The 27,795-nt window shown below is 46.8% G+C and overlaps 1 protein-coding gene across 2 annotated transcripts in view; it reads left to right on the top strand.

The window, feature by feature from the left end:
- GLDN (gliomedin) overlaps nt 1–25,008 on the top strand; it is a 67,229-nt gene extending 42,221 nt beyond the window's left edge. Inside the window, exons 3-10 of one of the 2 annotated variants that reach the window (XM_061182130.1) lie at nt 4,008–4,025; nt 4,397–4,504; nt 14,664–14,801; nt 17,066–17,194; nt 19,887–19,970; nt 20,068–20,193; nt 21,741–21,891; nt 24,272–25,008. In XM_061182130.1, the coding sequence (XP_061038113.1) occupies nt 4,008–4,025; nt 4,397–4,504; nt 14,664–14,801; nt 17,066–17,194; nt 19,887–19,970; nt 20,068–20,193; nt 21,741–21,891; nt 24,272–24,749 (1,232 nt within the window). In that variant the 3' untranslated portion in view covers nt 24,750–25,008. The remainder of the gene's footprint in view (nt 1–4,007; nt 4,026–4,396; nt 4,505–14,663; nt 14,802–17,065; nt 17,195–19,886; nt 19,971–20,067; nt 20,194–21,740; nt 21,892–24,271) is intronic. The other variant, XM_061182131.1, reaches the window with a different exon arrangement.
- Nucleotides 25,009–27,795: the final 2,787 nt, after the last annotated feature.

The following is a 27,795-nucleotide window of genomic DNA, read 5'->3' as shown; positions in this document are numbered from 1 at the left end:
CGATCTAAGAAAAAAACAAAAAAGGTCATGAAGAACCTAGGGGTAAGACGGGAATAAAGACACAGACCTACTAGAGAATGGACTTGAGGATATGGGGAGGGGGAAGGGTAAGCTGTGACAAAGTGAGAGAGTAGCATGGACATATATACACTACCAAACGTAAAATAGATAGCTAGTGGGAAGCAGCCGCTTAGCACAGGGAGATCAGCTCGGTGGTTTGTGACCACCTAGAGGGGTGGGATAGGGAGGGTGGGAGGGAGGGAGACACAAGAGGGAAGAGATATGGGAACATATGTATATGTATAACGGATTCACTTTGTTATAAAGCAGAAACTAACACACCATTGTAAAGCAACTATACTCCAATAAAGATGTTAAAAAAAAAAAAAAAAAAAAAAAAAAGAATGTCCAAATGGCAACTGCAGAGCATTTAAACCCAAGCAGGGAGCTCCCTTCTTAGCGTGCAGTCCTGTGTAGCTGCACTGCTGGCAGACCCAGGAAACAGCCCTGCATACAGTGTTAACATGAACGTGGCTGCCCACACGTGTTCTTAGAGGGTCTGTTATTCCAGAAGAGGAGAAGGGTCAGGAGCTAAAAAAACATCCTGAAAGATGGTTTGCTAAATAGCTAGTAGGCACACATTTGACATTTGACATTATTATAATGACTCATATTTGGGGCTTCTTCTGGGTGTAAGGGGCCGTGAGCAGCTCAGTTGGCATCCCAGGATATTGGGACAGTCATCATCACTGTAGCACTCTGCTCCTGAGCTCTTTGGAACCGTTTGTCATCCTTTCTCTTCTGAAATTCTCCAGCTTCAAGGCATGAGACCTGCGGGCTTCCCTCCTCCATCTTCAGATCACTCTCTCTCTTTCCTGGTGCTTCTTCTATCACCTGCCTCCCTCCAGATGGGGTGTGTCCCCCTCTCTACATCCCCAAATTTGGCTCAGACATTTCACTCTTACCTGAAGGCTAGTAGCTCCCAATATTTCTAGGGTCAGGAACCCCTTTAAGGAGAGTGACTGACTCTTTTCCCAGAAAATTTTCACATCAGGTCGAGGGGACCCAGGACCACCTGCATCCCATACACCTGTGGTGCTTGGTAAAAATGCCAGTTCCTGGGCCTTACTCTAAATCCAAACCAAATCAGAATCTCCAGATGGGGCCCAGGTATCTGCATTTTTACAAGCATTCTAGTTGATTTTGTGGCCTCAAATGTGTAAAAACTGTAGCCATAGGGTATCAAGGATCTCAGGTCAGTGTCAAGAAACCCTAATCTAAACACTTCATCATAGTGATACCCTTGGCCATAACTAATGTGTCCTAAGTATACAGCTCCAGCCAGGACCTCTTTCCAATACTCCACTGCATGGAAATGGTTATTGGACTGTCCTGTTTTTTTTAAATTAATTTTTATTGGAGTATAGTTGATTTACAATGTTGTGTTAATTTCTGCTGTACAGCAAAGTAAATCAGTTATCCATATACATATATCCAGTCTTTTTTAGATTCTTTTCCCATATAGATCATTACAGAATATTGAGTAGAGTTCCCTGTGCTATACAGCAGGTTCTTATTAGTTATCTATTTTATATAGAGTAGTGTGTATATGTCAGTCCCAATCTCCCAATTTATCCCTCCCTGAGAACTCTTGAAACCTACTATATACAGCTGATTCTTGCTTGTTTACCTTTTTCTACCAATCTGCACATCTGAATTTGGCTCCATCTGCAGTCGGGACTGACGATTGATTGATTTCTTCTGACAGCTCTCAAAGGGCCATATCACCTCCTTACCAGGGCATGTGTGCGCCATCTGGCGGTCAACTGACCACACTGACTACAGGCTACACTGACCCTAGAAAATGCCGTGCCGTTTTCAGCAAATCATTTTTGCCCAACATAGGACTGTGTGTACTGAAAGCATACCTTCAAACACTTATTCTTCCCAAAGTTTTCATGTCTGTCAAATAGGCTCATCAGTATCCAGGCTCAGTCGTCTGAGAGGCCTCCTCAGCTGTCTCCTACGCAATCAGACATGGACATGTCCTGCCCATTCTTCTGCTGAAATACCTCTCGAATGTCTAGCTCCCTCTAGAACTCTACAGTCACCAACCGCATTTATCCACAACCTTGTCCCAAACTTTAACTACAGAGATCCTCTGGATATTTTCTCCCTGCCCCACCCCCTTCCTTCCCTGTCTCTTTATCTCTCTCATCTCACTCCCTAGTTCTATTCCATATCCATCTACAGAGAAGATATCAAACACACGCTGATTTCAGTGTCATCCCCCCCTGCTTAAGAATCTACTGTAGCTCCGCACTGCCTTGCACATACCGTCTACACCCCTCCACTTGGTCTTCAAGTGCTGCTGCCCCACATCCCTCTGCCAAGTATACACTTCAGCCTCATCTCTACACACTCCAGCTGAGCCATTCTTCCTCCTTTCTCTCACCCTGAATCACGCAAGCTCCCACCCCTGTACCTTTTCTCCAGCTGGTCTCCTGCATGGGATGCCCAGCCCTCACCCCTGCAGCCATGTCAGGCCACTGTGTCTTCAGAGCCACAGCTCAAGGCTCACTCTCTCTGAGAGCCTTCTCCGACTGCCATGTGCCCAGACTTCCCCGGCACCTCTGTAGGGGTTTGCTTCTCTGTAGCTCCCTCATCTCATTGTGGTTTCAAAGTATTCACCTTCCTCAGACAGGTCGTAAACACAGCAGACACAAGGATCAAGATTTCTACTTATGGGAAGATTGTGGTGCACACAGAAGTGCTTAGTAAATGGTGGTTTTCTTTTATATATATATATAGATATATATATATATGTGTATATATATATATATATCTTTATGGGAGTATAACTGCTATTCAATGTTGTATGTGTTAGTTTCTGCTGTACAACAAAGTGAATCAGCTATATGTATACCTATACCCCCATATCCCCTCCTTCTTGAGCCTCCCTCCCACCCTCCCTATGCCACCCCTCTAGGTCGTCACAAAGCATGGAGCTGATCTCCCTGTGCTATGCAGCAGCTTTCTACTAGCCATCCATTTTACATTTGGTAGTATATATATGTCAATGCTACTCTCTCACTTCGTCCCAGCTTACCCTTCTCCCACTGTGTCCTCAAGTCCATTCTGTACATCTGCATCTTTATTCTTGCCCTGCCACTAGGTTCATCAGTATAAATGGTGGTTTTCTGAAGAGTCACAGGCTTGGACCTTTAGAAGGACCTACCCACTCCAATATTGGTGATTGTTATATGTGGTCCGGAGAAACAAAAGACCCTCAACTGTTCATGTTACGACCTCACTGGCTTGTCCGAGTGCTTAAATGGAATAATTGTCACTAAGACTATTTGCGGAAGCAAAATTATTGTGTTAGATTATGTGTAAATTATTCACCTGAACCCCTTAGATCCTTGGGTAATTACACACTAAGAAAGGTATCTGTTACCTGATCTGGGCCCTCAAGTTTTCTCAGGCTATTTTATGCAACAAAATAGAGACCAAGCAAACCAGCTTCTGCTCTCAATTCCCCTTGGCGGCCTAGAGGAGACAGGCTGGCTGGATGAGCGTATTTGGGGCTGCTCCTGGGACAGCTGGATCTCAGCCATGCAAAAGCAGCACTTCCTGACACCTACCTTTGCCAGGGCTGCACTAGTGCCCACCCACATTGTCACCAAACCTCATTTAATTAAGTTGATTGCTTGAGAGATGACTGATTTATGAGTCTATAGTGAAGCCACTTAGAAATTATTCTTAGTCCATTGGAACTTAAGCAAAAGTGGTTTTGATAGGCAAATGGGTCTTTGTTGAATTGTTTTTTAGAATCTTTGGGCAAATATACTGAGTTCTAAATAAAAGGCATGGGGCGGTTCCTTAGGGCCCATAGATGGTTAGTACATTTTAAGAGGGGGAAGGTGCTCTTTGTTTTTTGGGTTGTGGTGTTGGCTTCACTTTCTTCCATCTGTGGTTTATCATCTAAATTTTTTTTTCTGTTGTAGGACCACCTGGCCCAGCAGGTAAGAGCCCATGGATTTTTCCAAGTTCATGGGAAGGATATGGGTGGCTGGCTCCCCAGGATCACTCAGAAGGGACTGAGGCAGGGAAGGAAGAAGAGTCTGAAGGCAGCCTTGACTATCACTGTGTCCCCCTCCTTCTCTCTGCCCCAATCACCAGCTCTCCTGTTCCCTCCCACTTGAGAACTTGCTATCACCATTCCCCACCTGTCACTGCTTCAGGCGGGGGCAGGGAAGGTAGAGAAAGAAAGGAAGAAGCAGGAGAAGATCTGGAAGAGGCGTCAATGCCTGGCCAGTTTCACTGGCTAAAGGAAATCATGTTAACTTCTGTGAAGATTTTTTTAAATGTTCCCATTTCCCGTGTTTTGATGCAGGACCTCCAGGAATTGGTGGGTTACCAGGACACGACGGATCAGATGGACAGCCTGGTCCCCAGGGCCCAAAAGGCGAAAAGGGAGCAAATGGAAAAAGAGGAAAAATGGGTATTTTGTCACTCTTCTAATTCATTTCCTTGTTTTTTGTCTCCATTATTGCATTTTGGATGAACCAAAGCTGGTGCAGTGGGGGAAAAGTGCTGCATCTCTGAATGCAAGTCTGGTTAATGCTTGCCTGGAAGCTGCTGCGTTCTGCGGTGGCAAGGGCCTTCTCTTTGGTCCAACCCTGATAAGATTTATATCCAGTCTGCCTGAGAGAAGCAGTATACCTGAGAGCTGATGTCCACTCCTCTGCTTGCTCTGATGCAGACAGACAGATGGAAGGGGCAGGAGTGAGCAGTCCTGGGGAGGGCCACTACAGGGGCTGTGAAGGCTGTCTGTGCTGGTAGCCCAAGTTCTTTCAAGGGTCGTTCCTGCCCGACCCTCTCATTGCCTCCTCCTGCCCAGCAAATTTTTGTGTTTGACTGAAAATCAGTTGACTGATATTGACCCCTAGGTTTTCCTGGCTGGAGGAATCACTAGAATGATTTGAGTAGGAAGGCAGCATCCAGGCTGACACTCAGGTTGTGTGGTCCCAGCTGTCAGGGTCTCCTGTCCAGGGGTCACAGGACTATTAAGAAGATGTGGCTGGCATCTCTGAGAGACCTCCTCTGCCCTGCTGTGAGTGGTGGCATTGCCACCACCCAAGCAAAGACCTGGAAACACCAAGGTGTCAGATGTGTCAGGGAGCAGTGACCAGCAGGGGCTCAGCTAGGGCCTGGCAGGGTCTGGGGGTTGGAGGCTGGGGCAGGGCGAGTTCTGAGGGGCTCTGAGCACCAGTCCTGGGAAGTCCATGGGGAAGGCCGGGGCAGAGTCACCTGAAGAGAGCTGGCACATGGCACAGTGGAGGCTTGAGGGCAGGGGTTAGAGACTCCTCAGGACGCTTCGAGGAAGGCCTGGTTCTTAGCCACAGCTGAGGGTGGAGGCTCCACCAACTCTCTTATTTATTTTCAATCTCTTGGTTACACTGCCCCAACTCACCTGGACAGGCCCCAGGCTAGAAGAACCACTAGAACAACTCTTCCAGACAACACAGGAACCCCTTCCAGTGTTTCTGCTCTTAAACAATTTGAGTGAGAGCCAGTGGAAAGGGAGAAAATTGTTGAGGGGCTCTGCCACTTGCCAAAAGCCTGCATACCTGTGTTCCCAGGGGCAGCTTCTGTGAAAATGGGCCCACGCAGCCCATGTCAACTCCGTCCCCAGAAGTCCAGCAGTTACAGCCAGAACTGCAGAGCAGAATGGACCCTTACATGTCAGATAATAACTATAATTATAAATGAATATCAGCATCAATTAATGATGACCGTCAGTGTTCAGGCACTTGGTTTATCCCAGAAAGACCCCAGAAATGTGATCTGGTCCTGAGGATTCAGTAATGAGTATTATGAGAGCCAACAGTGAGGGGGAGGGACCACCATACAGCACTGGATGTGGGTCAGGTGAGAAAGGGGTAGCTCCAAAAAGGTCTGAGACAGATCTCTAGCTTTGAAGAGATATGCTTAGCATGCAGCCCACAACCCAGTGAGGGCAGAAAAGAAAAAGTCTATTTATTTCTGTAAGACATATTTATGTGGCAGGTATTATTCTAGATGCTGGAGATCCAGAAATGAAAAAGCTGACAAAATCTCTGCCCTCATGAGGCTGACATCCTAGTCTGGGCAGATGGACAATGAACAAGATAAATAAGTAGAATATATTGTCTGTTACGCGGTGCTAAGTGCTAAAGAGAAAAATAGAGCAAGGGGAGGGGATAGAAAGTGTGTAGGGTGGGGCGTGACTGTAGACTGGGAGGCCAGGTGTGGCCCCCTGAGAAGGGACCTTTGAGCAGACACCTGGAGGAGAGGAGAGCGCAAGTGGCGGACTGTCTGGGGGAGAGGGTTCCAGCGGAGCCTGTAAGTCCAGTGTGCCTGCAGACGCTGAGGAGTGGCAGGGAAGCCAGCGTAGCCGGACAGAAAGGATGAGAAGGGAGCATGGTCAAGTTGAAACCAGAGAGGTAACAAGACCAAATCAGGTTAGCCCTGAGCATTTTAAGAACTGGGGTTTGTACTCAGACACCTGCCCTGCACACCTCCCTGGCAGCCACACAAAGGAGCCTGCAGGAGGGAAAGGAGGAGGCTTTGAAAAGGCTAGCTCTATGAATAGGTTGTTGGAAGCATTGCTCAGCCCTCGGCCAGCTCAGACTCTAGCCTGGACCATCCGACTCCAGAGCAAGGGCTGTGCTGTCCCCGTCACCCTGCCAAAGCCGCACAGCTATGCTTTCCCTCCCCTGTTCCCTTCCTGAGCCCAGGGTGGATTCCCATCCCACCCAGCAATCAACAGAATTGCAGGGAGTGGGAGGAGGGACCAGAGCTGGCAGGGCCACAGAGGGGAATTGGCTCTATTCTGGGAGCCATGGGAAGCCACGAAGGGGTTTCAAGTAGGAGAGTGACATGATCAGATCTGCCTTTCTGTAATACCCCCGCCGCTGCTGGTGGGGGACACACTGGAGCGAGCGCACAAGTGCTGCTGTTAGGGAAACAGGGCAGAAGCTACTCAGCGTGAGGGCGGAAGGCACACAGGTGGGGTGGGCAAAGGCCGATGAGCTGAGTGATATTTGGGGGTGAAATCAACAGGACTTGGGGGAAGGTGGATATGAGAAGGAAGGGGAAGGGGTCACCAAGACTGACTGTGAGATTTTCATCCTGCCTGACTGCTCTTCCCTGAGGTGAGGGGACCTAGACTGACTCAGGTCCAGGGAGACAGTCATGGCTCAGCATGGGATGTGCTGAGTTTGAAATACCTTGAAACATCCAGGAGGAGGTGTCAGGGGGCCTTGAAGATGCAGGTCTGCAGTTGGAGAAGACCCCGGGGCTAGAGGTATACATTAGGGCGTCACCCAAGGCAGTGGGCTTGTGGGCCAGGGTGCAGTCCCTTAGGGAGGGAGCTACCAGCAGAGGAGAGCCTGGGTCAAGCCCTCAGAAGTAACAGCATCTAGTGACCAAGTAGGAGGGGAGGAGCCAGCAAATGAGGCCAAGGACAGACTGAGCAGCAGGAAGAACACCAGGAGACGATGGGAACATTCGTCAGCAAATACTTACTGAGAGGGTTCCAAGTACTAGTGGGGAAACAAAATAGATGTAGCCCCTATTGTGGAACTTTCCATCTTTGGTGGGGAGACAGACATAAATAGTCAACAGAAATACATCTGTAATCACAATGTGAGGTGCACATTTGAAGGAAAGAACATGGTGTTATAAGCTACAGTGCAGAGAGGGCAGGTCGGGAGGTAACGTCTGAGGTCAGACCTGAGGGATGAGGGCGAGGCAGAGGGTGGCCCAGGTGGAGTGCACACACCTGCCAAGGCCCTGCTGGGGCAGCTTGGGGAGGGGGCATGCAGCAAGGTGAGATGGGAGGCGGGGGCCAGGCCCTTCCAGAGCCTTCAGGTTAGTGGTCTGGGTCTCTGTGTCAGCCACAGGGTCTCATGCAGCATGTGACCTGCTGGGCCAGGGTCATGGCTGTGGAGAAGGAAGGGCCGTCATCTCAGCTGAGAGTTCCAGGATCGTTAGTGGTTTGCCAGGGAAGGGGTGGGAGAAGGGAGGAGTGGGTGTGCATTCCAGAAAGAGGGAACAACAAGTGCTATTACCAAAATCAGGAAAAAGAGACTGTGTTCCTCAGAGATAGGACAGGGTTAGGCTGGACCGTGCCCTCTAGCAGTGATCCTCTGAACAATAGTAAATAGCTGACATTTACTGTCAGGCACACTACCAAGTCCTCTCTACACTCACCTCATTTAGTCTTCACAACAACCCCAAGGAGATGGGTATTTTTACCAGCCGTATTTTTCCCAGATGAAGAAACCTTATCTTTCTGTTTTCCAAACAGGTCAGGCCCACCCTTGTCCCAGGGCCTTTGCACTGCTGTGGCCCGGCCCTTCTTGAGGCCCGTCCTTCCCACAGAGCAGATCTCAGCTTATAAGTCACCTCCTCTTCAAGATTGTCCCTGACCTCTGTGTCTGGCACCTGCCTCAGCAACTCAGTCACATTCCCTGCTCTTTTCCAATAACATATCCCTCCCTGAAATTCTCTCCCAGCGTTGCCTGTTGATATGCTGATGGTCTGACTCCCTAGGGAGAACGTGAGGTCCTTGAGAACCAGGCCATGTCACTCTCGCTTAGACTCAACCTCCAGAGCCTGGAACAGCCAGCGAAAGAGGACAATCAAGTCATGGTTGAACTAATGGACATAACTTGTCTAATGTCCAAAAGCTAATAAGTGGAGGAGGCAGGACTTGAACCCAGGCCTCTCTGACTCCTGGACCCCTGCTCTTAAACACGACTGCACTAAATGTCTAGGCTCGAGGGGGTTGGGCCCAAGCTGTGAGAGTGGCGTTACTGGAGGTGCCGCAGAGCAGGAGCCGAGGGAAGGAAGGCTGGGCCTCGGGAGCTAGTGCTGTTAATTGTCGAAGGATGATGCTGAGTCTGACCCTGAGTCTTCCCGGGAGGGTGAGAGAGCGCCAGCCCTTCAGAGAGGCCCGCAGGATGTGTGCAGGAACGCACAGTTCAATGAGTACTAACCTGTCAGGCAGACAGAATGGTCCCTGCTCTCCTGGCAGAGGGGAGCCAGGAAAGGAGTTCCGGGAGCACCTGCCTCGAACCCCGACTGGCTCTGAGGCCTTGGGCGGGTCAGTCCCTCATCGGGCCTTGGTCTCCTCTGTACTCTAAAGAGGTTGTCTTCCAACAACTCTAGCATGGCTTCTGGTTTTTAAACAGCCTGCTCTAGTGTTTGCCTATGAAGGAGAGACTATTATTTGGCATAGCTCTCAGCCAACCCCAGCTGAGGCTCAGTAAGTAATTAATGAGTGAAAAGTGAAGGAATGCATGAATGAGAAGAATAGAACATAGTTTCTGTCCATAAGAGCTTACAGTCCTGTTGAAAGAGAAGATATAGTGTATATCCAGGATGAATTCAATAACTGGTTATTCTGATATGAAGATGCTTTATACTACACAGCAGAGAATACTGCCGGAAGAAAAATCTGAACTTTCCTGTGCAGATAATGAACAAATAGGATCCAGTGTAGAGGACGGATTGTACAGTAGAGACAAGTGTAAAGGACAAGAGAGATAAGTGTGATCAACATCTTGGAGACAAACAGAGGGGAGATGGGGAGGGCATTGCAGGGGGAGAACAGAAAAGCCACGCTCGGAGGAACTTCTAAGGAGGTTGCCCCTGCGTATAAGAGGGGACCCAGGTGAGCCTGGTGTGGGGTCAGGGCCTTCAGCTCCATGTCTGCAGGAGGCCGCCGGGAGCCACTGCGGGCTCTTGAGAAGAAGACTAACCTGACGAAACCAGAGTTTAGAGCTTTAGACCAACAGTTATTTCCAGGATATTGAAATACGAAGATAACCCTCAGTGTCTGACTTTAGGGATGCTAAGAACAAGGGTGCAGTAGGCCAGAGCCAGAGCTTGAAGTCTTGGTTTGGGTCCCGGATCTTCCGCTTACTAGCTGTGTGCACTTGGGCAAGTTACTTAATCATTCTGTTTCCTTATCTGTAAAATGAGAACAGTCATAGTATCGGCCTCATAGTGTTGTTAGGAAGATTAAATTAATTAATATATATATATAAAGTGCTTAGAATAGGGCCTGACACATAGCAAGTGCTATGTTAGTGTTAGATATTACTGTTGTTGTTGTTTCCAAGGGTGAGGAAGGAAATCTGAGTGGAAATGCCTGTATTTATTTGAAAACACCGACTTAGATTTAGAGAGAAGAATTGGACTTACATGTTGTCAATTTTGCAACTAGCGTCTTTTTCGAAGTTTGACGTGCTATGCCTCAAAACCAAGCCTTTTCTTTCTCTCCATCTGCCTCTCACTTTCTCACTCCAGAGTTAATGCCTCAGTGTCTTCTCTAAGAATCGAATCTCCACCAAAACAGAAGTAAACACCCTCCTCCTTATTCATCCCAGTCTTGGGTCTGGGTTTTGCCCAACACCCTCGGCTCCCTTTCCTCTGCCTCAGTCGGAGACAGATGGTCCTGCCAAAAATAAGATGTCCTCCCTCACCCCTTGCAGTGAAGATGATGGCGTTGACCCCAGCTGGTCACACAACCCCAAACTCTAAAGCTGGGAAAACAGCTTGTTTTGAGTGGGCACCACTGGGGAAGGAAAATAGCAGAAAGCCACATCCAGCGCCCGAGCGAAGCAAGAGGAATCTGGCCTTTCTTCCCTGGCAGAATGTGCTGACTCAAAGCCTGCCAGGAATCACGGGACAACAATGCCAGGGTCCAGGCCACACAATGTTTAACAGTGTCCCTGTGCACAGCTGAGTCAGGAGAAGGTAGAAAGTGCCACATTCAAGTCCTCTGATGAGGTGGCAGTATACTTCTGTGCGTGGCCAAGGTGGTTTCACCAAGCAAGTCAAGGGAAAACTTTGTGGAGGCAGCAAAGACGGTACGTAGACAAAACATCCCCTACCCTTTCTTAATGAAAGCTTAAAAATTATCATGCACACACAGCTGAGAGTCAGAATACATCCATAAGCAAAGGTCCTTAATATCCTGAGCTTTAAACACCTGCCCCTGTGCAGGCTGCATTATAACAGCTGCATTACAGTATGAACATTTTTCTATTTCACACCTTGCCTTTTTGAGAAAGGGGGAAAAATGCATAAGAGGAAGGAATAAAAGAAAAGAAGGGGAAATCAAACGATGATGCAGAGAGGCTCTTTGTGACTAGAATAAATGCCTGAAAAAAGAAACCCCTTAAGTAACTAGAAGATACCATTTCCCTGAGCATTGCTGAATGTAGGTCATGTGACACCTTTAGAAGGTATCAGTTATACTCGGCGCATTGTGCTGGCTGGACACTATGGCAACGTTCTCTTTTGTGTCCTTCAGATAATGTGCTAAATTGCCTATTTAAAATATTGACAAAAGAACGTGTGCTCATGCAGAGGTTCCTGATTAAGAGAGGCCCCTGCTCTTCTTCACATACTCTTCCACAGTGTCCCCAGCAACTCCATCAGTGCAAGATGACACCCAAGATCACCCCTGGCAGAGGCAGGGAACCGGGGGCTTCTGACCCCCATCTACAGCTGAATTGCATGGTTTCCATTGAGTTTTTTTTTTAGTAGTTGGCTGAAATCTGGTGAATGTTTCTTTGTTCACCACATTTTTTAACAGTGATCAACACTTTTAAGTTTCTTTCATATACTGCTGACTTCCTTGGGATGGTCTGTGTAGGGTGCCTTGAATCTGGAAGACCTTATCATTCCCTTGGCATAAAGGAAAGCTGCTAAGAGCTCCAGATGTATGTTTTAGGGAATAATGGCCTCCGATGGCAGTGCAGAGTATTCCAGCGCTCTCTGTGGTGTGATGTGATATAATAACCTCCGCATTGCTGCAAGGACTTGAAAGGAGCCAATCGGGTGGTGGAGAGGGGCTTTCAGGGTTGGATGGGAGGTTAATCTAAGTGACCCCTAAGGTGCCTTCCGATCCGTAATTCTATGATTTTCTTGGGACAGCTATATAGGAATCCTATGGGGCTGGTAGGAAGTTGGGGGTAGGGTTCAGAATTGGTCTTAAATCTGGGGGGAGGACAATTGCAATGGCACAGAATGACAATTGGAGAATGGGGATTGGCCAGGTTGATGGGGCACAGGAGAGGGGTGAATGGGCAGTCACTCAGCCAGAACCTATAAGAAGGGGCTTGGGACTGGCAAGGTAATTAGAAAAAACAATGAATGCTAAGCCCTCTTGGTTAAAGAGGTGGAGAGAAACTGAAGTTTTGCACTAAAACATGCCTCTGGCTCTTCCCTATTGCCTGAAGTCTCTGCCACTTTGAAAAATATCTCTATTGAGCAATATCTCCAGGAGGCTCTTGTCAAAATGAGCAAATGATCCCTGCAATAGGGTATCGTATTAACTGATCCATATCTGGCAATACCTTTGCACAATAGTAAGTAATCACTTTCCCTCTCAGTGTGCCTAGGTGCTCATGAGTTCTAGCAGCTTTTTTATAGATTTTCTACATAAATAATCATGTCGTCTGCATATAAAGACAATTTTAATTCATCCTTTCTAATCTGTTTGCCTTTATTTCTTTTTCTTTGCTTTATTGCACTGGCTAGAACCTCCAGTACAGTGTGAAATAAAAGTGATGAGAATAGATACCATTGTCTTTTTCCTGATCTTAGGGGGAAATCATTTAGTCTTTCATCATTAGGGATGATGTTAGCTGTAGGTTTTTTCATAGATGCCCTTTTTCAGATTGAGGAAGTTTCCTTCTATTCCTCTTCTTTTTTTCATAAATTTTTATTTATTTATTCATTTATTTTTGGCTGCTTTGGGTCTTCATTGCTGTGCGTGGGCTTTCTCTAGTTGTGGTGAGTGGGGGCTACTCTTCGTTGTGGTGTGCGGGCTTCTCATTGCAGCGGCTTCTCTTGTTGCGGAGCACGGGCTCTAGGCACAAGGGATTCAGTAGTTGCAGCACACGGGCTCAGTTGTTGTGGCACGTGGGCTCAGTAGTTGTGGCTTGCAGGCTCTAGAGAGCAGGCTCAGTAGTTGTGGCGCACAGGCTTAGTTGCTCCACGACATGTGGGATCTTCCCGGACCAGGGCTCGAACCTGTGTCTCCTGCATTGGCAGGCGGATTCTTAACCACTGCACCACCAGGGAAGTCCCCTTCTATTCCTCATTTGATGAGAATTTTTATTAAGAATGGGTGTTGAATTTTATCAAATGTCCTTCCTGCCTCTACCAAAATGGTCATATAATTTTTTTCTTGCTTAAATTATTAATATGCTACATTACATTGACTAAATGATTAAACTACTTTCAGTAGTTTAAACTACAGTTTAGAGACGTTTGGCTGGGCAGTTAAACTACTTTCTGCTCAGTTTAATCCTTTTGAAGCTTGTTTTTAAGCTTTGTTGTGGTACATCCACAGCAGCCTTGACTCTTGGGCTAATTTAGCCTCACTACTAAGACAAGACTTTCCAAGGACTTGACCTAACAGCTCACCATTCTGAGATCTCTCTGCTTTGACTGGTGGGAATGAGAACCTTTCCCTGTGCAAGCTCTGAGAGTTGTATAGTGAGTGGCTTACTGTTCATTCTTTTCCCTACCTTGTAGACTTTCACCCTGCACAGACTATTACTCTGACAAAGACTTGAGGAAACACCTCTGAAGTTCTCCAGAGCTCTTTCTACATGATTACCCCCTCTCTCATATTCTGTCTCATGAATGCTAGCCACCTTTATCTCCCCAAACTCTACTTTTTGTCTCCTCACCTCAGTGAAATTGCTGGGCTTTGTTTAGGTTCCCCCTCCCTGAGCTGCTGTGTGGAAACTACTATGAGTCAAGGCAATCATATTATGCATGTTGTTTGCATCCTTTCTCCCAGGCATCAGAATACTATGCTGCTGTAGTACAATGCTGAGATGAGTCACTGCATAGATCTTGACTATTCCTAGCTGTGGGTGGTAGGACTGTAGTTCCTATAGTGATGCCTCCCTGTGAGCAGAGACAGAGATTTCCTCCATTACATTTTGTTCACACTATCACCATCCCTTGTAATGCTTGTCCTAAAGCAGCTTTACCTGTTTTGCTACTTTGATTAAAAGCATTTTGCATTGGAATGTCACAGAAAAGGCCATTGGAGTTGGAATCAAGATTTTTGCTTCTCACTCAGCATCAGTTGTAACCCCTGTAGGCCTTAGTTCCAACTTCTATAAAATGAGAGTAAGGATAACTGACCAGCCTGCCACTCCAATGTTGTGAGGAATATACCAGATAATGCAGAGGACAACATCCACCCTTATGGTGCCAAACAAACCCCTCTGAGTTCTCGGTCCTTCCTGCTGGGGTGAGGAGGGCGTGGGGTGGGGGAGGGCAGACTTCCAGTTAGGCTTTACCTTCTTTCTGCTCTTGCTGTGACTGTCCTTCTAGGGGTTCACTCCTCTCCAGCCTGTTGGCCCAGCCAAATGTCTCTGAAAGGAATTCAACAGAACCACCTGGAGATACTATTCTTTCATGAATTGAGAACATGCTGCTGTCCTAAAATGGTTATGAAGTGTTATGTATTTGGTTTCTGAAGCTACTTCACCTTAAAAATACAAAGTACAATATTACAAAGTAGTTAGTGTGCCAGAATTTCCTGCACAACAGGCTAATAAATCATTTTTTCTCAGGGCCACCTGGAGCCACAGGAACTCCAGGGGAAAAGGGAGACCCTGGTGAGCTGGGCTTGACTGGAAACGAGGGCCCAGCAGGGCAGAAGGGTGACAAGGGAGACAAAGGGGACGTGTCTAATGATGTGCTTCCTTCAGGTAAGGGGCCAGCGCTCAGGCTCTCTCCCAGGGTGAATGGGCCCAGAAATTGGCCTGGCTTCTAGTACCAAGGCTGCTCCGGGTCTTCTCTCCTTAGCTGCCTTACGTGCCCATCTGTTTCGCAGCATGTTTTAGAGTTCTGTGCTTTCAACAAGGAGAGAACCATGCATGTAAGCCCAATGTTGGTGAGACCAAATCTGATATCTAAGCATGAGTAGTTGAGATAATGCCAGTCTAAGTGTCATGGCTGGATGGATTTCGGATGAAGGAAGCTTCCTTTTTCTAAATAGCTATTAAATCCAGCACAATCCAGAACAAGACAAGTAAGTGAGCAATTTCAGATACCTCAGAGGACAACAGACAGAAAGCACAGCTTCAGAGTTGAGCTAGAGCCATCCTCAGGCCCTTATCCTAAGACTTCTGACATAGAATTGGGGCAGACATCATTGCTGATCTTCTTTTTCTGGTTTCCAGCCCAGGTTAAAAACAGATAATTGCTGTCTATGGGGGAGGAGGTGGAGGCACAGCAAGCCTCAGAAAGACAATTACATGGTGGAAAGAGTAGGCGACAGCTGATGGTCATGGCACAGAAAGAGGCAGAAGAATTTTAAAAGCACACTACTTTGGAGACCATTTATACCATAAAAACATAACTATCCTATTAATGTGTTCAATAAGCATTTTTTAATATCAGAGAACACCATTTATGAATTAGGGATTTTGCTAGTAGCTGGAAATAGGAATATGAAAATGAGTTAAGACATAATATCTGTCCTCAAGAAGCTAGGATGATAGATGTTCAGAACAATGACCCTGAATCAGTTGCCCATCCAGCCATTCAAAATTTACTGAGCACCTGCTATTTGCCAGGTACTGTGCTAAGACCAAAGCACCAAGGAAAGATCAAATTAGGTTTAGCATGCTTTGTTTAACAAACAGGGAAGTTGCCATGCAAAATACGTAAAATTTAATAAGTGTTTTGACAGGATCATATTATGTGAATATACTTTGAAAATATAAGGTCATGTTATACTCAGTTATACAGGAAATCTACACATCCAGAATACCACACTCCCCTATACTACCAAACAAGTGAGGGTGACCACAAACCATTCAGGAAAGCAACATCTCTGAGTGTACCCCAGTTCTAGAGAACAGGCCAGAGCTGAGCGTGTCCTCTGGCCAGAGAGCAGAGAAGGAATAGGAGGGTTGGATTGTGTTTGCCCTGCCTACAGATCTCTGCCCCTTCCACAGTGGGCTTAGACCTGCCGTTAGCCTCTGTGACCCCTGCTTGCCCACTCTAAAGCGACTGAAAGTGCTTATTTGGTGGGGCTGGGAAGAGGCAGCTAAAGAGATCTTAGATCACCAGTCAGCCCAGGAAAGGAGGGTAGAACAAAAGGATTGAATATCCCAGCCTAGCGGCATCTTTATGAAAGTTCCATAACCAATGGCCCCTGCAAAGGGCTGTACCCACACTGGCCACCTGAAGCTAGAAGTGTGTAGGGATTCCACCTGCTGATGTGTAGAGAATCCAACTGTCCGAGCACTCACCCCAATGACTTCAGTGGATCCTCACAAGTCAGGACAGGGAGTATGAGACAATCAGGAAATGAAGAACCAGTCTCGGAGGGTTAAGCTGCCTGCCCAAGGTCTCAAAGCAGGACAGGAGCCCCTGATTTCTTCTACCACATAGAGTCATGTTTCTCATACCTGAAAGCATCTTAGGAAGTTTTTAAAAATACAGATGACCAGCTTCCCCACCATTTTTTGATCTAATTGATCTGGGATGGGGCCCAGGCATTAGAATTGTGTTTGAGCTCCTTGGGTGATTCTAATAAGTAGTCAGGGTTGAGCTTTCCAAACATCAGCCAACGAAAAAAGGATGAGCTTAGGAGCTAGACACCCCTAAGGGTGAGTCCCAGCTCTGTTCCAGTTGTGACCTGGGGCAAAGCACTGAACTTCCCTGAGACACAGGTCACTGAGGAACCGCTGATACTGTCTCACAGAGTGGCTGAGAAGGACAAAGGGGAGGAGATTTATAAAATTCCTAGCACAGTTCCTGGCACATAGTTGGAACTCAGCACCTGCTATGGGTGCTCCCTCGACTCTGTGTGAACAAGTGCTGGAGGACAGCTATGTCTGGGAAGGGGGACTCAGCAAGCCTTCCTGGAGATGCTGGGTCCCCTTCTCTCTTGTGTGAAGCCCATCTCTGCCTATGGCTCTTTAATCAACCCCCATCCCTGCTTCTCTCTCTCTTTCTCCAGGTGCCAAAGGTGACCAAGGCCCACCCGGCCCACCTGGGCCCCCGGGCCCTCCGGGTCCCCCAGGGCCCCCTGGAAGCAGAAGATCCAAAGGCCCTCGGCAGCCAAACATGTTCAACGGCCAGTGCCCAGGTCACCCACCCCTTCCCCAGGGAACCACCTCTTCAGTTAATGATCCCAAACTCTCAGGCTTCACCCAGGCTTTGTGACCAGATTTGTTTTAAACAGAGGGAAATTTTGCCCAAAGCGAGTGTTCCCCCCTTGCAACATGTTCCTGGGAGGCCTGAGCAGTCTGCCTGGGGTGAGGACTGGTGGCAGGTTTAGAATTGGGCCTCCCACCCCCTGGCCTCATCCCTCTCCCTTCACCTATCACCAGACTCTTTGCTCCTCCCTGCCAGATCCGCCATCCCTGGAGCATGAGGGGCTTGACTGATGCTGGGGAGATGGAGATGATGGGGAGATTCAGATCGGCTAACTTCCCACAACACCCCAGTACTACCATCACCACCACTAATGTTGATGTTCCAGGCACAGGGCTAAGTGCTCAGTTCATTTAATTCTACAACAGTCCTATGATATAGGAGTCGTATTCTTACCAGTTTACAGATACAAAGCTGAAACCCCAAGGAACTACATAGCCTGTCCGCGATCACTCAGTTAGTAAGTGACAGAGCTAGGATTCAAACCCAGATGTACCTGCCTGTAAAGCCCCTGCTTAGAGCATCTTCCTTTCGGAGACGGAAGTCCACACTTTGAGAATAAGCCAGTCAAGGCCAAGGGACACCTGATCTCTGGCAGGCCTGGACGGTTTGTTCTTCGGCCAGTTGTTACAGGGGTGGCCATGGCGTTGAAAGCTAAGGAGAAATCAAGGGCCATATTAATGGGAAATCCTTCTAGCGTAGAGCTAGAACTTCTCCCCACAGTGGTGACCAGGGACTAATTCACCTAACTTAGGCTGTGAGAAAGCACAACTTGATGCCTTGCTTCCTGGCAGAGAGGAGGGTGCTGACTGGAGTTTCTTTGTCACTTGCCGTGGATTTCATTGCCACTTTCCTAAACAGTCTCTCATTCTGTCTGGTGCACTGTTCTTTCTGGAAGACATTTGGGGAGCACACACAGTCAGAGTGGGTGAATCTGAGCTTTCAAAGATGTTACCACCCCCAGTAAATGGAGCCTGATTACAATCCTGCCCAGCAGTTAGCTGGCTGTTAAATCACCGCAGAGCTGCTCCTGCCCCGGGTCAGTGCCACCCCCTCCATTAGCATCACCCTTTGTTCAGCCTCCCTTGGACTGTGAGCTCAGTGGGAACCTTCCCCTGAGCAGAGGGGAGGTCTGACCTTGCTCTTTGGGAATTCTGATTTGCCAGAGGCTCTGTCAGCAGTGAGAAGGGTGCTGGAGAGGTGCTCTCCTCCACCTTGCCTGTCTACCAAGTGGCTGGTCTGCAGGGGATGGGCTCCAGGGTTGTGAAAACTGCTTTAAAAGAGAGGCCGTTATCTTCCACTTTTCCTCCTGGAACTGAGTCCTCGTTGCACCCAGCATCTGAACTTGACCCTCTCTCCTGCTCCAACTCCCTTTCTTTAACCCCCATCCCACTCCCACAGCCTTAGAAGCTGGTGGGCGCTACGTGATTTAATGAGGGCCTTTTCTTCAGACTAAGAATGGAGGGTCTCTCTGTCCCCCTCTTGTGCGAAGCCCAAGCCCCTAAGCGGAAACTCCACACGAAACCCAGGACAGCAGCATTGCGTGGGGGGGAGTCTAACAGATCCCGAGACTGCTCTTGTCGGGTGACAAAGGGCTTCAGAGAGACACAGGCTCATATCCAGCTGAAGGAAGATTAGAGACTGCAGAGGGTCCTGCCTCCTTATTTTGCTGATAAAGAAACCTCTCTAGTTTATTCTGTGAGTTTCCCTAGTGACAGTGGAGGTGCTCCTTTCTATCAAGCAACCACAGGGTGATTGGAAATCCTCAGAATTTGTCTAAGGAAGTGGGCCTGGCCTTTCTCAGAAAGCCTGATTTGCCCCCACCTGCCCCCAGGTAGGGGGTCCTTACCCCCAGGCAGTCCACTCCCTCTCGTCTTCACACTGACCATATTCCTCCCTGCCTCCTGTCCTACTTCTGCCACCCCGAGCCACCTCTCCACCAAAGGTCTGAATTAAGCCCGTTTGCTAAGGGGAACAATGACAAGCCAAGGAGGATGAATTTGAGCTCAGTTGTAGCCTCAAACCAACTATGAATCAGGTGCCCCTCAAGGACCTGGGTCCCACAGGCCTTCAAGCAGAAACAGGTGGGAAATGGGGTGGGAAGGGGCTCAAATCTCTCTGTGCTGGGCTGCCTCTAGGCTCCTTCTTCCTCTGTGATTCTACTCCCTGGCAGTTCAGGAAGACAGGGTAAAGTGGGTCACCCCATCATGAGACTGCTCCCTCATCCCCATCAGCTTCCCTGAAAGTGAAAATCCCTCCAGAAAAATGCAGACTGTGATAGATTCCCACTGGCCCAGAGGGGCCAGGAACATGTCAGTAAGCCTGTCTTTCTCCCAGGTTGCTCAGGGCTTGGATGGCTGACTCAGGTGACATTTTCCTGATTGTAGTATCTTAGCAACTATGGTCATGGAATGCTTGTTAGGAACTCCCCAGGGAGGGGAAAAAATTTGGAAGTGTATGACTTGGTGCTTAAAAGCAAGCAAGCAAAAACCTCGGTGAGCCTATTGTAAAGGATGCTTATGGAACTAGAGTCTGGATTGAGGTTGTGTAACCAGTTACAAAGTTATACAAATCTCACTGTGCCAACTAGTTTGCTCTGATTATCGTTGTTGTTGTTGTTTTAGGTGAGACGTGTGCTGTACCAAATGATGATACCTTGGTTGGAAAAGCTGATGAGAAAGTCAGTGAACACCATTCCCTGCAAGCAGGTACAGAAACAAAGCATCCTGTTTTAAAATTCAGAAATCAGATGGCTAAAAGTCATAATTGGTAGGTGAGTAACTTTCCTTTCTCTTCTTTTGGTAGAATCCATGATCACGTCCATTGGAAATCCAACACAAGTTTTGAAAGTTAAAGAGACGTTTGGGACTTGGATAAGAGAGTCTGCTAACAAGAGTGATGAACGGATCTGGGTGACTGAACATTTTTCAGGTGCTTTCACTTGGCGGATGATCCATATCTGTGTTGTAATTGTATCTTTCATCCGTTGCCTCCTTTCAGGCTTATCCTATTTCTGTGTCTGAAGTCCCTGCTAATTGGTGTAACAGACTTGGCTCTTTATTTTAGAAAGCCCGAATAAGTAGGCAGAATACTTTGCTCAGTTGAGCACACTGGTGACAAGCCTTGCGGTTCAGGTCACAGGGACATGACCAGGGCACCCTCAGTGTAGCTTATTCCAATTTTCAGCAAAGTGTCCAGAAGGAAACAAATAGCATTATGACTGATGGCTTTATAAACCCCAAAAACCGTAATGTGGAAGAAATGTCGGAGACAAATTCTTTTGCATGGGCTATCTTTCTTTAAGGAGAGTACTTTTGGCCACTTTTCTCAGATATCTGTGGGCAGAGAGCCCAGGGGAGAGGGTGAAGTGTCATCTTGCAGGTCTGCTGCATCTGAGCATGACCCTAGTCACACTGCCCCAAAGGAATGTGGTCAGGAATTGCCAGTGGTAGTAGCAGTGGCCCCATGCCAGAAGAGGCCTGGCCATACCTACTAGTCAGAGCAATAGCTGAGATACGCTGCTTCATTTCATCAAGGCTCACACATCAGCTGGCAGTAACTGCCTGGATGACCAGCTGAGAAGGATTCTGTGGCTCAAAAGGAAAGAGCAAGGTCATGAGTCAGCATGGCCACTGTGGAGTGCAAGAGGCAGAAGGTGACTGCACGGTGCTCTTCCCGATACAGACCTATGTCAGCCTGATAGAAAATTTTATAAAATTGTAGGGGAGAGGGTGATGCCATTTTCCTGGGAGGATCAAAGCCAACTCTGTGGTTACTATGTTGAAAAGATGGTTCGGAAAAAGAAACAAAACTGAGTTATTTGTAGTGAGGTGGCAGGACCTAGAGTCTGTCATACAGAGTGAAGTGAGTCAGAAGGAGAAAAACAAATACCGTATGCTAACACATATATATGGGATCTAAAAAATAAATGGTTCTGAAGAACCTAGGGGCAGGACAGGAATAAAGACACAGACGTAGAGAATGGAATTGAGGGCACGGGGAGGGGGGAGGGTAAGCTGGGATGAAGTGAGAGAGTGGCATGGACATATATACACTACCAAATGTAAATAGATAGCTAGTGGGAAGCAGCTGCATAGCACAGGGAGATCAGCTCGGTGCTTTGTGACCAGCTAGAGGGGTGGGATAGGGAGGGTAGGAGGGAGGGAGATGCAAGAGGGAGGGGATATGGGGATATAGGTATACGTATAGCTGATTCACTTTGTTATACAGCAGAAACCAGCAAAACACTGTAAAGCAATTATACTCCAATAAAGATGTTAAAAAAAAAAAACAAACCAAAAAAAAAGATGGTTCGGGAATCCATAGAAGAGAATTGGCCTTTGAGTTTGAGAGCCTGAGACTCTTGAAGCTGAACAAGGACCCTTACAGGACATCTCACTCTCACCTTCCGTCCTTTTAACTTCCTCCCCTGACTCACTCCCAAGCGTGATTGCCTTTCGCTGGCTTCCCTCCTGCAGGCCTCAGGGTAAAGGAATTCCAAGACCAGACCTCACTGCTGAACGGCAGTTACACGCTCATCCACCTCCCTTACTATTTCCATGGCTGTGGGCACACCGTGCACAACAACTCTCTCTACTACCACAAAGGAGGCTCCAACACCATAGTGAGGTGAGTCCCCTGGGGCCCCTGGCACCCTCCTCTCTGCCCCGCAGCCCATCCTTCAACTACTTAGGGGAAGGGACTGTGGTTCCATCATCTTTATATCCCCAGGGGTGACACACAGCCAGAGGTCAGTGAGGGTTTGCTGACGAAATGAACCACAGGACACGATGAGTGAGCCCCATATCTGCATTTATTGCTGGTCTGGACACCAAGAGTAAGGTCAGGCCCAGAGAGAAGGCCTGGAGTGATAACAGCAGCAGCTTTCTCATCCTTTGGGAAAGGAAGCAGCGGAACCCAGAGCTCTCTCTAGCAGGAAGGTATCATACCCCGAAATCGGTTTTGTTCTGAAAAATGTTGGGTATGAAGAATTTCATGTCACGGCTAAGATCACCGAGGACTAGAGACTGCAAGGCAAAGTCAGGGTCCCCGCCTTCAGATCGCTCTGTCATCCTGACGGAGCCCTTGCCAGGCCACCTCCCCTGCTCCCTCCGCTTTCCCACGGGGAGGGGAGGTGGCCACACAGGTAGTTGGTGCCCAGGGCAGCAGCCCAAGCTTCCTGGCTTCACACAAGAATTGCTGAAAGTTGTCTGCATGGCTCCAGAAGAAATCAAGTTCTGGGCTTTAGAGGCAGAAGCGGGTCATCTTGGGCAACTCAAGAGAGCAGTGAACTCAAGTTCCAACTCTCCTGCCTACTTACTTGTGGCCTCAGAGGAGAGACTCCACCTCCTATGACCTCCATGTCCTCATTAAAAATGCAAAGGCGGACCAGAGCCTCTGCAGCCCCCCACTGTACCCCCCTCTGAAATGACAATTCCAGTGTTACAAAAGCCATGGTCCTCGTCATTCCAAACAAGAGACAAGGATCTTGAGGGAGGACTGGGTCCCTTCTCTCTCTCCCTCTGTGAGATCCAGCTTCAACAACCTTGTTGGTGCTGCAGAGCTAGGCTAGGATGGGGGCAGGTCTCCTAGTACATTGTGCAGTTAAACCAGCCACATTAGACACACGTGTCAGCCGTGGCTGGAAGCATCCCCTCCTGTGCCTCTCACCCCCCTCTACTGGGCTTCTGCACCACCTCGTCATCTGGACAGCATCTTGCGCTAACAGAACAAGATAGCTGACCCTCCTCCCGCTCAGAAGCCCTCTCTCCCCAGACACACTCCTTTCTGTGACATTTGTTCTCATTCAATCCTGTGGCTCCCGGGGACCGCTGTTACATGGGGTGGTAGGAGGGGAGTTCTGGGGTAAATGAGCCCAAAGGAGGACTGGCCACCCTAAGAAAGAGTGTCCTCTAATGACACTAAATTTGCGTGAGGGACTGGTTAGGAGACCTATGCTGCGGCCCTGCTCCAGTGCCAGGCCACAGACTGGGAGGAGAAGGAGAGGCAGACTGGAATTAGACCCTTTTTTTGCTGGGAGAGGCAAGCCTCATCAAGGAATGCAGTTGTAGGTGCCAGTACTAGTCAGGAACCCAATGGCAGTCCTGAATCCCGGGCATTCAGAGGAAGGAGAACCCCGAGAGCTGAGATGGGCAAACAGGGCTTTCTCAAGCCCTCACTCTTGTTTCTTTTCAAGCTTACTTCAGGGTTTCTTGATTGGTTTCAAGCTCGCCATGTTCCAGTGCATACCCGCAGCTTCACACCCTTCACAGTTCTTCTGCTGCTCAATGGCGCCCTCTAGTGTTTTACTTTTCCTTTAGCCTAAAGTTCCTGAATTTTCATTCCTGCAGTTGAATCATAATCCACTTTTGACATGATCTAGATGTGGAGTCTGCCAAATCAGACGGCCTCTGGGAGCTGAGGGGCATGGGATTTCATGCCATCACTTCATTGATCCAGTCACTTATCAGACAAGAAAAATGACATCACAGCCATGACTTTGCTGCTTCGCTTCTCAGTTGGTGACTTCCTTCGTTGAGCCTCCTGTGAAATTTTTGTCCTAAAACTCCAGCATGGAGTAGAGGAAGAACCCCCAAACTTGGAGTCAAAAGCCTGAGTTTAAACTCTGGCTCTGATACTTACCTGTGTTCCTGGGCCAGTCACTTCTCCTTTTCTCATTAGTAAAATGAAACGACTGGACTAGATTATCTTTCAAGGCCCCTTGCAACTTTGAGAGGGCATTTCAGGAGGTCAGCAAACACCTGAGGATTCAGGAGGTTAAGGAATTTTATCGGGGTCACATGCTAGTAGGTGGACACTGGGATGTAGTCACCATCCTCTACATCCTTGCTGCTCACAGCACTGCAGACGGAACAGTAGAATGAGCACAACCTGGGAACTTACTAGAAATGCAGAATCCCAGGCCCCATCTCAGTTTAATGGAGGAGCCTAAAAAACCACCCTTGTCCACAAAAATGGTGGCTCATATCTACTTTTTTATACATTTCAGATTTGAATTTGGCAAAGAGACATCCCAAACTCTGAAGCTTGAAAATGCCTTGTATTTTGATCGAAAATACCTCTTTGCAAATTCCAAGACGTACTTCAATTTAGCTGTAGATGAAAAGGGCCTTTGGATTATCTATGCTTCCAGTGTGGATGGCTCGAGCATCCTTGTCGCACAGCTGAACGAGAGGACCTTCTCTGTGGTGCAGCACATCAACACCACGTACCCCAAATCCAAGGCTGGCAACGCCTTCATTGCCCAAGGGATCCTCTATGTCACGGACACCAAAGATATGAGGATAACATTTGCCTTTGATTTGTTAGGAGGGAAACAGATCAATGCAAACTTTGATTTAAGAACTTCCCCATCTGTTCTTGCCATGTTATCATACAATATGAGAGACCAGAATTTATATTCGTGGGAAGATGGCCATTTAATGCTTTATCCTGTACAGTTTTTGTCAGCTACATTAAACCAGTGATGGGATGCATTCTATTCCCCTCAGTAAATTTCAGCTGTTCTCTGGTACCATTTATATCCCAATAGAAAACTTGTCTTTAAGGGTGGTCAGGTACTTAGCTGTCATAATCACATGACATGGGTATTTATATGGTTGGTGACCCCCTTTTAATTCAGATTCTGTAGGAGAAAATAACAGATTGGAACTCAAAAATGGCTGATATTTGGTGATTCCTTTACAAACTAGCTGGGCGAGTTACCTGTCCCTCTTTAGGTTTTGTTTTCCCCACTGGTAATTTGAAAGGGCTGGCTAATATGATTGGTAAGATTTCCTCAAGTTGTAGGGAATTCTGTGATTCTTAGCTGTTGCCACTCTCACAACTTTTACATATTTGGTTTTGTTTTTTTGGTTTTTAGCCACATGCTGAGCAATTTTACCTCTGAGTTGATCAGCCTGATTGCTTGAGCAACAAATTCCTTAGTGATGACTTGGTGCCTTGGAAGCTGCACTGACCCCTTAAGGCTGCTGAGGTACCTTATTACCCCTAATTTATTACCTTTCTCTGCATCTGCACCTGCCACCAGAGCACCAGAGTGGCCATTATCCTCAGCTCCTGATTACCACTCCAAGATTAGCAAAAGCCAGGAACAGCTACCTGCTCGTGTTTCCTAATGAAACAGAAACAGGCCCTTCCAGGTTCCTATCAATTTCTGATCATGCTGATACGCAGGTTGGGTCATAAACATTGAATCCTCACGTCTTGCAGGGTTCTTCTGCCACAGATATGGATCTGCTATCAGAGTAAATTCTGTGCTAGTGGGCATTACTCTGGCGAGAACCTTGGGAAACACTTTGCAGTTTTCAGAAGAGAGGCACCATTCGTGGTTATTATCTAGAAGAGGGATGAGCAAACTATGACCCTCGGGCCAAAGCCAGCCCATCGTCTGTTTTTGTAAACAAAGTTTTATTCCACACTGTCACAGGCATTTGGTTATGTATTATAGTATATGACTACTTTTCCTCTACACTGGTAGAGTTGAATCACTGCAAGAAAGTTGAGTAACAGCCCAAAAAACCTAAAACATTTACTCTCTGGCCCTTTACAGCAAAAGTTTGCCAACCCCTGATCTAGAATATAAAGTGAGCCTGATTCTTGAAAGGGCTTATTCACCTGAGCCTGTTTGTTATATTTTGTTTTGTTCCAGACGAAAAAGTAGTCATTTATATGGCTTGAGTTTTTGGTAAAGAAGAAGGGTGAGAACAGCATAAAATTAAGTGGCCCTCCCAAAAAGTAGTTAATGAACTGTTCTTACCCTAATATAGTTTTAAAGAATGTGATCTGGTTCCTTCGGATGCAAGGAGAAAATCCAATTTAACCTGCTCCTAAATGCCCTTAGATACGCATATTTTCTGCCAATTCAGTTCTTCAAACATCCTTCAGCCCAGCACTGAGGTCCAGGCAGCGCCACTGAGAGTCGAAAGGAATCTGGAAAGTTTCTGTGGTCCTGCAGCCAGGAAAGAGACCTAGGGAAATACTTATGTAAAGATTTTTCAGCAACTTGCCCTCACTGAGTACATGAATGTGTTGGAGGGAGAGCTTCTGAAACTTTTTCACTGGAGCCAAATCGATTCTCAGTGGCCCTGAGCCCTAAGTTTTATACCTTATTAATAGAAGCATTTTAAAACTTAGGGGATGTACAGATTTAAATATTTAAGTCTCCCCACACCCTGAATAAATCTAGGCAGCTATTAGGGAATTTATTGTTGTTGTGTTCTCAAAATAATGGGTATTTGAAACTTTTTTCCCCACTTTTTAATTAGATTGGTTGTGTCATGTCATCACAGCTTTTAAAAAATACTCTCTTTAGATTCATGTTTTATAACAAAGTAAAATAGAGTTTCATGTTCAAGATCAATGTGTTTAATATATACTAGTCTTCTTTTAAACTATTTAAAAATATGCATTGCTGTTTCTGGACATAGGGGACCTGAATATGTGTATAATTTCATAGTGATAGTTATATATACAATACTAATTGTATATACAGTAGCAACCAAAAGAGGTTACTTATTGAGTTAGCACATATTTCTTTTAGAAAAAAAGCTTTAGAAACCCTAGTCTTGATATTTGAGCTATCTTAGCACCCTTAATTTTTGGTAAGGAATCCTATACTCACTACTAGCGAAGTTTATACTGGGATTTCTCTCTCTCTCTCTCTCTTTTTTTTTTTTTTTTTTTTTTGCTATGGCAGAGTAATATAAGGACAACTGAGTTTGACCAACAAACAAAAATTAGTAATTTCATAATAAGGGTGACAAGTTTGTCTTTACAGAGTGAAAATAATTCAGATTTTACTCATTCTTTCCTGCAAACAGTGTTTGATTTAAAAAAAAAAAAAAAGAGAGAGAGAAAGGTTTGAGCTCACTGCTAAAATAGAATATACCACCTAATGTTTTTAAGTCAAGATATCATTTTAGCAGTTTACATTGTCACTTATAACCAAAGTTACTTTAAAGCACTTTCCAAATGTCTGCACTTCTGATGTCAGAATCAAACCAGATAATTCTCTAATTCTTCTTTAACCTAAAGCAGATAGCTTCCCACCAGAAAGTAAATAAAACCATCCCTCCCAACCTCAAATGTGGGTGAACCCTATTTCAAAGCATTTTCTTGCAAACTGATAATGTGTCCTATTGAAACCATGTGGTGGTTATGGTCTCAACGTATCACTAAGCACAGGTGTTATGACAAAGAAAGAGTCCTGGGGGAAAAGTTTTAAAATGAGGAATTCTGATCTTAGGTACCTTCACAGTCTCTTACCTTCCAAGTTTGCAAGATAAAAAAGTCAAACGAGACACCAAAATGCTTGAAGAACCAGGTGTCATTTTCTAGCTGCACAGACTACACTTTGGCTGTGACTGGCTGATCACAAACCATATGAAGGAGAAGTTCGTGATCAGGCTTTTCAGTCTTCATGCAGCTGCTGTGACCTGGTGTACCACACTGCATTAAAAGCCATAATATCCAATCTGTAACCACAGGTTGTTAACTATTCTGAACAACAAA

Source organism: Eubalaena glacialis, chromosome 2 (genome assembly GCF_028564815.1).
Source record: "Eubalaena glacialis isolate mEubGla1 chromosome 2, mEubGla1.1.hap2.+ XY, whole genome shotgun sequence".
Taxonomy (NCBI): domain Eukaryota; kingdom Metazoa; phylum Chordata; class Mammalia; order Artiodactyla; family Balaenidae; genus Eubalaena; species Eubalaena glacialis.
This window is presented reverse-complemented; position numbering and strand designations above follow the sequence as displayed.